At 37.7% G+C, this 16045-nt stretch overlaps 1 protein-coding gene across 4 annotated transcripts in view; it reads left to right on the top strand.

The window, feature by feature from the left end:
* The window catches only part of TAF2 (TATA-box binding protein associated factor 2), an 84506-nt gene that overhangs the window by 3774 nt on the left and 64687 nt on the right, over window positions 1–16045 (top strand). For 3 of the 4 annotated variants that reach the window (XM_081258577.1, XM_081258576.1, XM_081258574.1), the window contains exons 3-5: window positions 5778–5938; window positions 13843–13961; window positions 15291–15432. In XM_081258577.1, coding sequence (XP_081114703.1) covers window positions 15380–15432 — 53 coding nt within the window. In that variant the 5' untranslated portion in view covers window positions 5778–5938; window positions 13843–13961; window positions 15291–15379. Of the gene's footprint in view, window positions 1–51; window positions 168–5777; window positions 5939–13842; window positions 13962–15290; window positions 15433–16045 lie in introns of those variants that run through there. The other variant, XM_081258575.1, reaches the window with a different exon arrangement.

Below are 16045 nucleotides of genomic sequence, written 5' to 3'. Positions count from 1 at the left end.
ACTCCAACTTTTGTCCCTTGGTTCCCAGATCTGTTTTGGCTATGAAGAGATGACCTGACATATTGTCCACTAGTTTAAGATGGCATCCTGTTGGAGGTCTCAATTGGTGCTCTAACTGAGCCTTCAGTAGTTGATCGTGTCAGCTGCTCTGGATGATAGGACAAAAGGTAAAAATGAGTAATTTTGTGTGTAAGAGCCCACTGCCACACTTTTCTATACACATGGAGGCATGTAAGGGATAGCATGTTGACATGTATGGCTTTTTGCACGTATATTATAGTTAGGGAAGGAAAATCTAGAATATGTGTCTATTTTTATATAAGGACAAATGACTGTCTCCCTCCATGATACCAGCTGTCTAATGTAGTCATTGTACTACTGAGTGACTGACTGATCCTTCCTGGGAAGGTCCCGTATTAGAAGCTCATTTCGATCCACTGCTATTGGGAGGTGAGCGCTCAGCAGTGGTGGTAGCCAGATCAAGCTTTGTTGGGGGAAGACCGTGTTGCTGGGTTCATGCATAGCCTTGGGGTCTTGCCCCAATGACCACTTTGTATGTTGAGCAGCGTGGCTAGGGAAAGAGTCTGGGACATCTACTGGCTAGATAATCTTGCCAGTTGATTTTTGAGGGCTCCCTCTGCAGTCTCTGAGGATGCCTCTGTTGGTCATTTACGTGAGGACATAAATATTTTCATATTATAGCTACTCTGAGAAATTCATTTTTACATTTACTTCTCCCACCATCCTCTTATTTTCAGTCTTCTCGTCTTGTTCTTTTCATATTCCTAACCAGCTGGCCAACCCAGCAGTTGCCATGGATCAGTGTAGATGTATACTTCAGGTCATCTCTACGTCTGTAAGCAGTGTACAGCCAGTTGTATTCATCAGCGTTCTGCCCACGGTAGGCTTTTCTTCCGTTGTCTTTCAGGACCACACTTCAGTGGGTTCTGATGGCAGCTACCATCCACTTCCAACTGCGCTGGCATGCTGTGCAGACTTATTCATAATTCAGGCTTGTGCTTTGTCCTATTCTTTTAATTGAGCATGGGGACCTCTCCATGAGGCCATGGGTGTGGATTGAGGGAGCGGTGGAGATGCAATGGGAACAAGTCCCGTTGGATTCTGAGTCACCTGCTCATGCTGTTTGCTCTTTGTGCCTGTGAACTTGCTTGGGCCTGGTCCAGAGGTGGTGTTTCCATTTAAAAATGGAAAGCTACTGCACATACTGAGTTTGTAATGGCCATTTTAGGTAACAAAAATTACATGAAATTTTGGGGAGTCCCATGATCATGTGTGCAGTCTCTACTGCAGGGTCTTGTAGCAAACCAGTAGTTGCTTTGCAAATGGAAAACAGTTGTTGGCAGAAGAAGTCATGGGTTTCCTCTGAAACCCCAGGAATGATGGTGTACTGTCATTCTATTAAAGAAAGCCAGAGTCAGTAAAGTATCTTTGTCTGCTCTGGACGTTCCCAATACCGTTGGATATGCTGAGTCATAATGCCCAAGTGGCAGGGCAGTTTGAACCACAGCCTGGACCTACTGCAGAACCTTTTCTTGCTCTGGACCCCTCTCAAAGCTGATAGCCTCACAGGTTGCTTAGTAAGTAGTATGCCTAAATGTGTATATTGCTTTCAGAATCCAAAGAAGCCTACCAATTTTTGTGCCTCCTTTTCTTCCCCCTCTTGGTGGGCAGTGCAAAATGAAGCAACTTGTCTTTCACTTTAGAAGGTTTATTTTTAAGTGCCTCAGACCGCTGGAACCTTAGAAGCTTTACAGATGTGACAGGCCCCTGAACTTGCATGGGATTTAACTTGCAGCCTCTGGTATCCACGTGTTTTCTATTAAGGCATTTAGAGAACTTACTCTTCCTTTCTTACCAGGTCCAGATAGCATGATGTTGTCAATATAACATACCAGTGTAATTCTCTGGGCTATCCTGTCCTCTGGGCTACCAGGGGACTTTTTGGACTATGTTTTGACTGAGCAGGAGAGTTGATACAGTTACTAGATGACAGTGAGGGGTTTCTGATGTCTGGAAGACAACCTGCTTCTGATTGATTTTTTTCTTTTTCTGATAGGAATTGGGGGAAAAAAAATTCGCCTGATAATTAGTCGCAATATTAGCTACCAAGAACTGTGCTGATTTGCTGCGGTCAAAGTACTGCATCTGCAAACATGGTTGTGATTGGCAAGTTTGTGATAAGTCACTATCATTCTCGAAAACCTACTTGACTTTTGCACTTGCCAAATAATTGAGTTAAACGAAGACGTAGTAGGCATCTTTCAAGTCTCTGTTGTGGCATTAATCTCTGCAGTTCCCCAAAGATGTCTAGTTGCATTGATTTGCTATCTTGGAGAAGGGGGATGGGTGTTCCAGCGGTGTCCATTTAGTCCTTCCACTGTAGTCCTCACTCAGTGAGGTCGGAGAATGAATATGGGGATTTGCCAATTACTAAAATGTATACTGTATGTTCTGGACTGGGGAAATAATCTCCAGTCCTACTCTGCGTTAGACGTGGGAACCCCTTTATTACTTGACCTCCCAAGACTGCCAGTCTGGGGAATACCCTGGCAGTCCAGTGGTTAGGATTTCGCTCTTTCACTGCCGAGGGCCCGGGTTCAATCCCTGGTTGGGGAACTAAGATCCCACAAGCTGCGCTGCACAGCCAAAAACAAGCAAACAACAAAAAAAAACCCCAAAGACTTCCAGTCTGACTAGTGGACTACTGTAATGTTTTGGGACTCCAGGGATTAGTGTCAGTTCAGAACCAAGATATAGTAACCCCAGGAAAAGGGCAAAAATTAATTTATTTGAGGTGACATAAATCTCAGGATTTTAAAAGAAAGATAAGTGAGAGTCGAACATGTTTGTAGTCATGGAAAAAAGTCTTATAAAGAAGAGAGATTGTAATTATAGGAGAGGGTAATTAATAGAGCAGGATTTCTGAGAATACTACAGAGGATGGCCTCTAGTGCAGTAGTGGAAGGATCATTCCTAAACAGGAGGGAAAGATAGGTGTGTGCAGCAGAAGGGCAAGAGAATTGATCATTGGCAGTAGAGTGGTTCAAGTTAAGGCTCTTGGGTGGATGAGGAAGAATGTAGCGCTAAAAATACCAGGGATGATTGTCGTGAGAACCTGGAGGAGGCCAAGGAGCAGGAGAATTTCATGTGGTTGAACAGGAGGACTGGCAGAGAAGTACAGGCATGGTGGGCATTCCAGTTTAAAATGTCAGCGTCAGAGCAGTCCTGAGCAGTGATGAGGTGTCTTTCAGAGTGTGATCTTGATTGCTATCCTGGAATGGCAGTGAAGATTGTAGGAATTGAAATCAAGGAACTTTGAAGCAGTGATACTGCATGGATCAGCTATATCTGCATTCATGTCATGTAGAGTGATGGCTGAGATGGGTTAGAAAGGTAAAGAATGAACCTTCAGTGAGTATTGGGGAATTTGGGCAATATTAACGAAAGGAACAGAGGATGGTATACCTGTATGGCTTGAACACATAGGAAAAGAACAGTAATAAAAACATTTACTGATGCCAGCTATGATTTTAAGTGCATTCCTTGTATTAAATTGCTCAATTATAATAACACCAATAGGTAGGTAGTGTCGATATTCTTGTTTTACGGATGAGGAAACTGAGGTACCGAGAGCTAGAGTAACTTAGCTCAAGCTCATATACTTACTGAGTAGTGGAACTGGGCTTGAATGCAGGCAGTCTACCTCAAGAAGACAGTGACACTATTGTGCCCTTGCTCTTATAGCATATGCTGTATAAAAGCCTATAAATGATCTAGAAATAGTGGAAAGTAGGAGGTTTCCTGTTTTCCCTTCTTCTAATTTATAGTGAGTAAAAGAATAAGCAGCTTCTTTTCAAAGGGGATTCAAGAGATGTTTCATCTAAGGCTGACAGGTAGAGGAGTTTTTGAAAAGGCTGAATAGCACAGGGGAGTTACTTCAAATGGGGTAGGGACTCTAGGAGGATGGTCCGCCGTCAGGTGGTGGGGAGAGAGCAGGAGCAAGAGGAGAGAGTAAGTGAGGTTAGATGACCTGGGGGGTTGCAGTTATGCTAGTAGCCAAGGTTGACAGGGATTGGAGGCCAGTTAGTGGGTCTGTATGTTGCAGGCAGGTGTAGGTTAGGGCTGTAGGTGGTGTCAGAGACCTGATGATTCAAGGAGACTGGGCTTTCCCTATCTTCATGAAGCATACTCCGTTCACTGGTTTATTATTGTTAAACTTAGTTTAGAAAACAAAAGCCTATTCTTATGTCTCGCTCCTGTAACCACTTCATGACAGCACTTTCCGTAATCTTTTCTAGTTCACTTTTGACATTATCTTGGTTCTCCTTGCTGTCTTTCAGCTGATCCAAGCTCATTTATGTAGATTGGTCATTGGATTGCTGGTATGCTAATTAAGGGAATTTGGATCTTCATACAGTTGCTCACAGTTTGACACCTTTCAACTCAGAGACTTCAGCAGCAGTATTTTTGCTTCTGCTTTTTTCTGTTCTTATTTGCTTCCACATAACTCTGTCCAGATGGTCTAATTTAAGGATGTATGACTCTCTTATTTGGGAATTGGGGGAAAAGGGGCTGTAGAATCAATAGGCTTCTGAGCAGTTGGGCTGACTGTTATCTAAAAAATATGCTTACGTTCTTGCATGTTATTTAAAAGCATTGTACTGAGAGACATTATGGCATAATGGGAATCAGTTGGGATCATTTAGATGTGGGTTTGAATCTCAGTTCTCTACTTATTGATGGTATGATTTTCTTAACTCTTAATCTGTAAAAAGTATAAAGTAGTACTTGTCTCAAAGTTGTTAATGGGATTAGAGAGAACATATGAAAGTAGTGTAATGTCTGGCATATAGTAGTGCTCCTTAAATAGTAGCCATTGCAGTTGTTATAATCCACTTCTGTATGGTTATTGCCTGAATTTCATCTTAGATATTCCTGTTGCAGCCCCTGAAATGTTACTATTTCATGTCCTCCATATTTTATGTTTCCAACCCAGAATATTAAACTCACTGGACATACATTCAGTGTTTCAGTGGTCCATCTTTCCCATTTGATGCAATGCAAGAGGGTGGTGGACAGTCGGTATATTTAGCTGTCTCTCACGTCTTATGTACCTGCTTCAGATAGATGGCTAGCCACACAGCTAAGGTGGTAGAACTATATATGGCCTTGGGACTGCTTGGTAGGAAATCATGCAGCACTTTGAAGTGTTTGCTGCTCTTGGAGGTGTCAGTAGATTTTTCCCTACTTGCCTAAATGTTTCTTGTAACTCTTGCCACTTCACGTCCTGATTTACCTCCCATGAGCAGAGACTCATACTTGTTAGCTTTGGTGGTATAGTTTTTTACCCTATTTTGAGAGGCCTTGTTCTTTTACTCACTGAAGTGGTTTTGATTCTCTTTTTGCTCTGTTGGGTTTTTTTTTTTTCCCCTTCCTCTCTGTTTGGATTCCAGTCTGTCTATAAATTCTTATATTTGTGAGTAGTCCTTTTACTTTCTTTCCTAGCAGATGTTCTACTTTTCACTGATAGTGAATGTGAACCACCAGGATGATAAAGGAACATAATTCACACCCATTCAGTCACTAGGACAGCCATACTTGAAGTGAAGATCCTTGGAGAGTACTTGTATGTGTGTAGCTATTTGGGATTCTGTCTCTGGATTGTAGTATGTGTATAAATAGTAGAAATCAAAGAAATATGTTCCAAAACATACCTGTGTTCGTTTTAATGAAATTATTATTCTTTATCTTTACAGGGATTTGTGGAACTGACTATATTTCCCACAGTTACAAACTTAAATAGAATCAAGTTGAACAGCAAACAGTGTAGAATATACCGAGTAAGGATCAATGATTTAGAAGCTGCTTTTATTTATAATGATCCAACCTTGGAAGTTTGTCACAATGAATCAAAACAGTAAGTTACATACTTTAAAAGTCGATATTTCTAACAGTTTTTTTTTCATTGGTTGGATTAATTTTTTCAACAGATTTTTTTTAGATTATTATTAGATTCTGGTTCCCAATTTATTTTTTTCTAATTATAATTTCTGTTGCTTCTACCACTGCACACATTTGGTTCAAAAAATTTTACTAGCTCTGGCCAACATAGTAAGTTATTAAGTTTCCTTTCTTCAGACTGCAGTTTTAAAGAAGTACTATCAGAGAACTTTAAATAAATTTTCTTAGCCATTTTTCTACTTTTAAAGTTTTAAAAAAATGTTAGTTTCATAGATACTAATGTAATCTTCAGTGAATTAGATGATACTGTAATCTGTAGACCAGAAACTACTTTAAAATATTCTCTAAAATATTTGACAGCTTTAGAATATCACATAAAAATAGTCTGAAATATCTCATTGCTTCACCTTAAATATTGCATCTATTGAGGCTACTTCTGATTTTTATCAGTAAACTTATATCTTTGTGATCAGCTTTATGTTCTGCATTTTTCATTTAAATACTTTGTTTTCACCTTTCCACGTATAACATGATAGGCTTCGTTTTTTTATTGTTTTTATGGTCGGGTAATATTCCATTTATTCAGTATACTGTGGATTACATGATTATTTTCTAGGTCTTTTTTTTTTTCTTTTACTTTGAATTATTTCCTTAGGAAAATAGGATTACTTATTATTCTTTTATGGCTCTTTTTAGCATTTCACTTGATTGTGCCCTGGGAAGATTTGTACTGATTTAAATACTGTCAACTACATTTGAAGGCACTTGTTTTTTTCTGTTTTGATAGCATCGGATTACATCATTTCTGTGATTCTTAGTATTTTGGGTTAGAATGCTCCAAACTGCAAACTCTGTTTAGTCAAGGTGATATTTTAACAGGTCTGTATGTATAATATTTGACTGATGGCAGCAGTTCTCAAAGTGTGACACCTAGACAAGCAGCATCAACATCACCTGGGAACTTGTTAGAAATGCAAATTTCCAAGCAGTACCCCATACCTACTGGTTCAGAAACTGGGGATAGGGTTTTGCAATTTGTGTTTCAACTAGCCTGCCAGGTGATTCTGATAAAAGGTAAAGCTTGAGCAGGAACCACTGCTTTAAGGGATTGGGAGGGTTGAGAAAGGACACTTATCAATAGATATATTTATCATCCCAATAATCATTGGTTTAAAATCTTTGAAACTCAGAAGAGAAAACGGTGTTGGGAAAATTAAGGGAGTCTCTGAATTGCTCATGTGACTTCCCATTCTATAAAGGTGAGTGGTTGAAATTACATGCTTTTACAGCCACTCTTGTAGAACTGACATGAAAAGACTTATTACAAAATCATCTGCATCCTCTTTCCCCCAGAAAAAAGCAATCATTTGCCTTTGGAGCTATAAGTATGTACCACTAATGGATGGAAAAGGCATGTGTAAAAGAGCAGGTAGGGGAGCCATTACCTTGCCAGAGGCCAAAATAGCCACCCTGTCGAGCCTAGAACTCTGCATTGATGACAGGGTAAGAAGCTTCTCCATCTGCCAGTCACAAAACAGTGTTTGCACAGCTGCTTTACCAGTTGTTGCGGCTCAGGTCTCAAAGAAGATGATCTGTGACAGTGCAATGACAGGAACAGTGGACTTCAAATCTGTTGAGAAAGCAAGCTTTGCTATGTTAATTTTGAGGTGATGATATCCCCTAAAACTTTTCTCTAGTGATAGGGAAGATACCTCATCACTTTTAGTATTATAAAGAAAGAAAAGGAAGTCATAAAGGAGAATAGTTTCGAAGGTTAGGTTAGGAAATTGGGAACGATAGAGTATATTTAAACTTTTCAGGTAGCACCAGAGCTCTCTTAGCCATGGTCACTTAGTATTTTCTGCCTGGCTTTAGAATCCTGATTACTTTTTAAGAGAGATGACAGTTATTTTTGCTGGTGTTTGTTTATTCTCTGACTTGTTCAAAAGAGGATTTGAGAGTGGTTTTAGAATTTTATTAGACAACAGTTTTTTTAAAGTAGCTAATGAAATGAGCACAAAGGGTAAAAAAGTGTAAGATGGTGGGTACCACACTGTTAAGTTACTAGAGGAAAGCTGTAGGTTTGGTTTTGATATTTCTGGTTGCCATACGAAAGAGGGAAACACTATTGTTTATAAGATTTGTAAGGCAAAAGACAGAAACCTACCAGTTATTCAGAAGAAATACTGCTTAGCAGTTAGATGTGAAAGGTATCTCATGTGAATGATGTTATTTATTTTTGTTGTTTGTTTGTTTTTTATGGCTGTTTTGGCTCTTCGTTTCTGTGCGAGGACTTTCTCTAGTTGAGGCAAGTGGGGGCCACTCCTCATTGCGGTGCGCGGGCCTCTCACCATCGCGGCCTCTCCCGTTGCGGAGCACAGGCTCCAGACGCGCAGGCTCAGCAATTGTGGCTCACGAGGCCAGCCGCTCTGCGGCATGCGGGATCCTCCCAGACCAGGGCTCGAACCCATGTCCCCTGCATCGGCAGGCAGACTCCCAACCACTGCGCCACCAGGGAAGCCCTGATGTTATTTATTTTTAAAGAGAACTTTGGCAAAGGCAGATAGTTAAGGTCTTTAGCATGTCCCTAGATACTTCTGTTACTTTTCTTGTTTCTAAAGTAACTTTCTTTCTCTAATGAAGTAGTAAAATTTCTGCTAAAGCTGAAACAGAAATTAAATGTAGCAGATTTAAATTGAAAGTTAAACTTAAAACTCAGTGGTTAAATTTGGTCTTGAATATGTACAAGAATGTCCTAACATTCAAAGAAGTAATATGCTACTTCATCACATTTTCTCCTTATTTGTTTTAAAGTTAAGGTGCCAGGCCCTCCTATTTTTAATGGCAAGAGTGTGCTTACCTTGGTTGAGATTCAGCACCTTTGAACTGCAGGGGGAAGTAAGGAAGGGAACCATTTAGATAAGGGACTAAAAGGCATTTCTACCTATTTAATCCAACTAGACGTTAGCTGAGTTGTTAAATTACCTGTACTAGCAAATAAAATACCTGTTGGTTATGTAACATCTATAAGGCTTCTCTTTCTCTCTGTCTGTGTCTCTGTCTCTCTGACTCTCTCTCTCTGGCTTATTGTCTGCCAGGAAAATAATTTAAGCACTTTAAGTTTCTCTAAATATATTTTCTGTTTGAATCCTACATATTGTAGGTATAGTTTGCCTCCATAGAAGCTATGTCTCTTCGGTGGTTTTTCTGTTTTTTCTTTTCTTTTTTTTTTTGCTACATTTCTCTCTTCTTAGAATAAAGTAAATGTAGATTTTACCAGAGAGACTCTTTCTGTGCATGAGTAGCCTACAATGGCTGACATCTCTTTCCTCCTTGTTTCTTTTCCTTCCCTGGATAGGCTTTGCTGCTTTGAGAAGACCTTTTTTATTTTACTTGAAAAGTCTCCACTTTCCTGAGTTTCAAGAATGAGTTTAATTCCTGTTTCCTGTCTTCATTTCCATTAAGGAGTGGCAGTAGAAATGAAGCTAACTTAAGATATAAATGAAGTAACTTTGAGTGATTGGAGCAGTTTTTAGAGTGATTAGAATTGATTTTTTAAATTGTTTTTTTTTAAAAAAAGATTTTCTAGGTCCTATATTTTAATACAGACGTCTACAAAGGGATTTTAAATGTTATTATTTTACTGATATCATATGGTAGAAGTGGTTGATTCCTTTTTTGATTATGGTTAAGTAATATGGATACTAGTTTTATATTTTAACTTAGCCTACAGTGCCTCACTGGCAGTTGTTTTAGTAGTATTGCTTGGAATTGAGTTGTCATAATTGGAAGAACTTAGGGGTTTGTTTAGTCCAAACTTCAACAGGAATTTTTCCTATATTATTCTACCTTCTGCTTGAATATGTCCAGCTCAGGAGAGCTTACTATATTTTAAAGCACCCCTTTCATTTCTGAATGCTAGGAAGTTCTTTATTACATCGAGCCACAGTCTGTTTTGCTATAATGTTCACAAACTTACGCTAGTTAAAAATTGTTTTCCTGTAAGTTTTCTCTTTTCCAGTCTGTAGTATCTCAATACTTTCAACCATTCCTCATTTAAAACTCTTTCCAAATTTGTTAACCATTCTCTTTGCCCTGCTCTGAATACTCTCTGGCATTGTGTTTTCGTAAATGTGGTAACCCTAGAACTAGATAGGGTGCTTCTTATTTGGACTTGTAATCACACATGCATAGCAGTAAAGCCATTTTGTTCTTATCTATACTCATTTTTTCTAGTGGCTTGAAATTCATTAGCTTTTCACCAATAGCTACTTTAAAGTAATTGACTCAAGTTTGAGCTTGTTATCAGTGAAATACCCTAGACTTTTTCAGAGAAAAACTTGTTAAGGTAGAGTTTTCTCTAAGCAGCCTTATTTCATGGCATCATTATCAAATTATTGTTGTTTCAGTTATTTTTGAAGTCATTTTTATTAATTTTGATATTGGTTCCATTTCTGGAAAATGGATTTTTCTGTTGGCTTTTACTGATTTATTTTATTCTGTATGTGAATTATAAGACAGAAGAAAAAACTGAGTGTTGACACGGATATAGAGTAGAACTCTCAAACACAGCTAATAGAAATGTAAATTGAGATTGAATGTATACATACTCTGTGGTTGGTGGTCTCACTCCTACGTGTATATCCAATATGTTCACCAAGAAAAAAGTACAGAACTGTTCACAGCAGCATTTGTAATAGTCAAAACTGTAAATTACCTGAAAACCCATCAATGGTAGAATGGTAGTTTGTGGTATATTCTTACACTGTTGGAATTCTAAAAGTAATGAGACTGAATGACCAACAGCTAGATGCAATGATATGGATGGATTTCACAAACTGAATGTTGAATAAAACAAGTCAGACACAAAAGAATGTGTATTAAGTTGTTAATCTATCTCATTAGATATCAGAATAATAGGTTACCCTTGGTGGTAGGAAGCAGGGCTAGGTTAGTGATTACAAGAGGGCTTCTGGGAGGCTGCTAAAGTTCTGTTCTTGCTCTGCATGCTGGTTACTTTGGTTTTGTGAAAATTCATCGAACTGTATACTTAGAGTGTATATATATATTTCTGATGTATATTGTGCTTCCATGAAATTTTTTTAAACAGAGAAGAAGTTTACAAATAATTAAATCTTAAGTTTTGCAAAATCTGCACACACAGTTTTAAGAAGCACATGTTCTTTATCTGACAAAGAATTAACAGATTATTTTAATTTAATATAGATGTTTATAATAGGTTCTTGGAGAAAATTCTTTTGATTACCTTAATTTACTAGTTTTTAAGTATCCCCTACAACATTACTTATCTTTAAGCTTTGTTTCCTTAAGGAAGAATGGGTGGTGGTTATAGGGCAAGGGCATATTAATATTTTGCAATGATTATTATTCTGAAAATTGAAAACACTTATATTCTTGTCTTGTAATTTTTGGCTTTTATTAGGTTATTATGAAAGGAAACATTTTTGATTCATATTATGAAAGGAAACACTGAAATCCAGACCATGAGAAGATTGTTCCTCATAACTGACTTTCCAATAGATTCCATTTATAATGACTCACCATTTTATTTGGACCACTTTACCTTTTCTCAGGAAGTAAGGAGATTGAGAATAATTTTCCATTAAAAAAAATGAGTGGTTTAATATGTAATGTTTAAATTTGGCCTTTTGTGTAACAAAGATTTTTTTATTTTTGAATTTCACAGATAACTGGAGGATATTACAAGTTCTTCAGCTATCTTTCAGATTTCATGTTTTTGAAATTTTACTGAAAAGAAATTGCAACCTATAAATGTACAAAGTAGTTTTTAAAATCAGATAGTATGTTAACTAAGTACTGGTAAGGATGCAGAGCAACTGGCATGTTCATATATTGCTGATGAGAATGCAGAATGGTATAGCTATTCTGGAAAACAGTTTAACAGATTCTTATAAAGCTAAACTTATATTTACCATATTACTCAGCAGTCCCACTCTTGGATGTTTGTACTACAGAAGTGAACATTAAATTCACATAAAAACTGTTACACAGTTATTTGTAGCAGCTTTATTCCTGATAGCCAAAAGCTGGAAGCAACCCAGATGTCTTTCAGTGGACGAATGAATAAACAATCTGTGGTACAGTCTATTCAATGTAATACTATTCATTATAAAAAGGGACAAACAATAGATACATGTGACACCTTAGATGAATTTCAAAGACATACTGAGTGAGATAAGCCAGCCTCAAAAGGTTGCATTCTGTATGATTCCATTTATTTGACACAGGGCATCGCACAAGGGGCTTTTGTGGATGGCAGAACTATTCTATATCCTGATTGTGGTGATGGTTACACATGTTAAAATTTATAGAATTATATACCAAAGGAAAAAAGTTACTTTTACAGTATGATAATTAAAAAAAAAATTGGTATGTGAAAAAACAGTCTTTTTTTTTTTATTATTGTGGTCCTGGAGTTGTTTTTTTTGCAGTACGCGGGCCTCTCACTGTTGCGGCCTCTCCCGCCGCGGAGCACAGGCTCCGGACGCGCAGGCTCAGCGGCCATGGCTCACGGGCCCAGCCGCTCCGCGGCACATGCGATTTTCCCGGACCGGGGCACGAACCCGCGTCCCCTGCATCAGCAGGCGGACTCTCAACCACTGCGCCACCAGGGAAGCCCGGTCCTGGAGTTTTTAATACCTTTTATTTTACATATTTATCTAAGAGAAAGAAAGTGTTAAAATTATTGAGAAGTCTGCTTAACTACTTTCAGAACCTTGTGTTTTGTAGTTGTTAAAAGTCATAGTTAATATTACATCCTTACTAGTTAGGAGAGAGTTGGAGATGGGGGAGGAATGGCCTCCGTCATATTGAGAGTGTGTAAGTTTAATGTTTTCTTTCATGGCTTTTCCTCTTTTATTTTCCCTATAATGACTCTGTAGAGTATATGAAACTTGTCTTTTAACTAGGTTGAACATTTATTAAGCTAGTGAAATATCACGGACTTTACTTTGTGGAGTTATCTAATGGCAAGGTGATAGACATAAAGGTGCCCAACAAGAATACGGCTCACAGTATTGTTATTGTGTCTGATCTTGTTTTCTCGCTGTTGCCTTTCCTTGTCTTTTTTCTTTCTTCCACTTCTTCCATATTACTTTAACTGATTTCAGTGAGGAAATGAGACATGTGTGTGTATGTATATACATATATATATGACTTATTTTTATGGAATAAAATTAGAAAACCATATGAGAACAGCATTTTCATATTTTCATAAGGCTTCTGCGTATTGTTTTCATTCAGTAGGAAATAAGGCCAAGTACCTATTGAACAAATATTTTTTTAGTGTTCCCTGGCATTTAGGGGATATAACAGTGAACCATCCGAAAGTTCCTCTCCTTCATTAAGCTTACATTTTCATGTACTGGGGAGTGGAGAGGAGCAGTGTTATATTTTGAGGCATTAATTCCCATTCTGATTTGTTTTAAACATCTTAATTTCTGTCCGATTATAAAGCTTGTTGAATCCATTCAAATTTTTGCCAGATAAAGAATAATTATTTCTTCAATTCTGTGTATATTCTTTACATTTGTATTAGGAAAGTGTAGTGGCTTTGGCATTCTAAAGGTAAAGCAGGATGTGATAGTCATAGTGGTCACAGAGCATTGGTGAGTAGACTGTCCATGCCATTGCATTTATAATTGAATAGTTTTCGTCTTGGGAAATGGAGCAACAGTTACTTGGCTAAAGAGCATTCCTGTGAGTTATGTAAGATGATATAATGGTTACAAACAAATGGTGCCAAGTATTTAAGAAAATGCTTGGTGAAATATATGGCTTATTGTTAAAGCTGGCTTTCTCTTTTCTTTGTTCCCCCAGGAGAAATCTCAATTATTTTTCCAATGCTTACGCAGCTGCAGTTAGTGCTGTGGATCCTGATGCAGGAAATGGGGAACTTTGCATTAAGGTTCCATCAGAGTTATGGAAACACGTTGATGGTAAAATACCAAGAACATGTTGAGTATACAGTAAAATCATGTTGGATTCAGTGGCTAGAAACTTTTCATGAAAATTAATGGTACCTAAATTATAAATTAATCAGTTGAAATATACAGGAGTTGGAAGCTCTTTTTTTTCCTTAAAGATAATTGGCTAACAGGAAAATAGCAATCAAGGGCTATGACAAAAAGCAACTCAGTTCACTGTTGCTTTTAAAGCGAAAGTTATAAAACAAAAATTAGATGGTTGGAACAATTTGTCAAGATTTGAGAACCCACACAGTATTAACTCAGTTTAGAATTATAGCATTTTATAAAAGGAAGGATCCTAAAAAGTCATCTGATTCAAGTCTTTCCTTTTACGGAACAGTAATCTGAGGTTTAAAGAGAGTAAGTGTACTGCTGAATGTCACTAATTAGTACTAGAGCCAAGGCTAGAACGTAGGGCTGCTAACACCCACTCTGCATACTTTTACTTTGTCTTATTATTTCTGAATCTTCTTTATTTCCTTGTATAAAGTTAACAGCCATTATAATTATCACACATAACCTTGTGCCTACCTTTATTGTGCTTGATAAAATTAATCAAGATAAGGAAGTAAAAGACTTTGTTTTGTTTTTGCTCTTTTTGGATAGTTTGTTGGTGTATATGGTGGGGGGAGGGGTTTACCTTGCAGAGGGGTTGCCTAGTTTAGGGGGCAGGCGTGGAAGGTCATCATTGCGTGTTCACGGGTTGGAGAAAGTCCATATGGTTGTAATGTTTGGAGGGAAATTAAAAGGAACATCTTTTTTAATCTTACAGAAGCAGCACGTATTTATTACTTAGAAATCAAACAGTAACTAATGCTGCATAATGTAAATTTTTGGGTAGTCCTTCCCTCCTACCCCACTCCCTACTCCATAAGTCACAAGTAGGGTTAACAATCTGTGTGAGAATGTACTAAGACAACAAACTTGAAAAGTATGTTTTGAATGGGATCTGGAAGGCCTTAGCTATGTGGTAGTTTTAAACTCTTTTCTTTAGGCAGTATAGCATTGTCAGAAATGTTGAGAGGGGGATATGGTCTGACCAGTATTTTGGGAGAACACAACTAGCAGTGACTAGAATTGAGTGGAGGTAAGAACACCAGTGGAAGCAGACTGTTGAGTTCCTGTAGGCAAAGAGATGGTAAAAGCCTAAACTAGGTTAAGTAGTGTGATCTTTTATGTAAAACTCAGCCTTCGATTCCCACTTTATGTTCAGTGTAAGTCTTTGCCCTTATTATATAGACCACTGTTACCTAATTATATTTTTATATATCAATGTATGTATGTATTTATTTGTTGCAGAATTAAAGGTGCTAAAGATACACATCAATTTTTCTTTGGATCAGCCAAAAGGAGGTCTTCATTTTGTGGTACCCAGTGTAGAGGGAAGTATGGCAGAGAGAGGTGCTCATGTTTTCTCTTGTGGGTATCAAAATTCCACAAGGTAGATTACTAATTCTTACGTATTTCAGTTGATTTCATTTTTTCAATTGCATTTTTTTCTGTGAATATTCAATACATGTATTTAGTGTAAAATGAGAAGTATGAGCTTGATCCCCAACTGCTTGAACCTCTTCTGAATCTTGTTCCTCTTCAATCCTGTCTTCCCTCCTTTCCTTTTCAAGTCTGCTGTTCTAAAGTCGTCTCAATTCTTTCATTTTTTTAAACTTTTGTATTAAAGTAAAACATACAGAAAATTACACGAATTGTAAATAGAAAGTTCAATACATTTTCACAAGTGAACAAACCCGTGTAATTCACACTCATATCAAGAAAAAGAACATTAACATTACCAGCATCGCAGAGTACCCCCTTCTACCCACTTCCATTCACTCTTGCCCACCTGATAGCCTCCTGCCCTAGGGCAACCACCATCCTGATTTCTAAAATACTGTATATTGATTACACCTATCTTTGAACTTTATTAAACGGAAGCATATGCCTTATGCTCTTTATATCTGCCTTTCTTGTGTAACATTGTGGTAGTGAGATGTACTTTTATTGTTGCATGTAATTGTAGTTCATACTCATAGCTCTACAGTTAACCATGTTATTGC

This window comes from Mesoplodon bidens (genome assembly GCF_964165515.1).
Source record: "Mesoplodon bidens genome assembly, chromosome: 16".
NCBI classification, from domain to species: domain Eukaryota; kingdom Metazoa; phylum Chordata; class Mammalia; order Artiodactyla; family Ziphiidae; genus Mesoplodon; species Mesoplodon bidens.
This window is presented reverse-complemented; position numbering and strand designations above follow the sequence as displayed.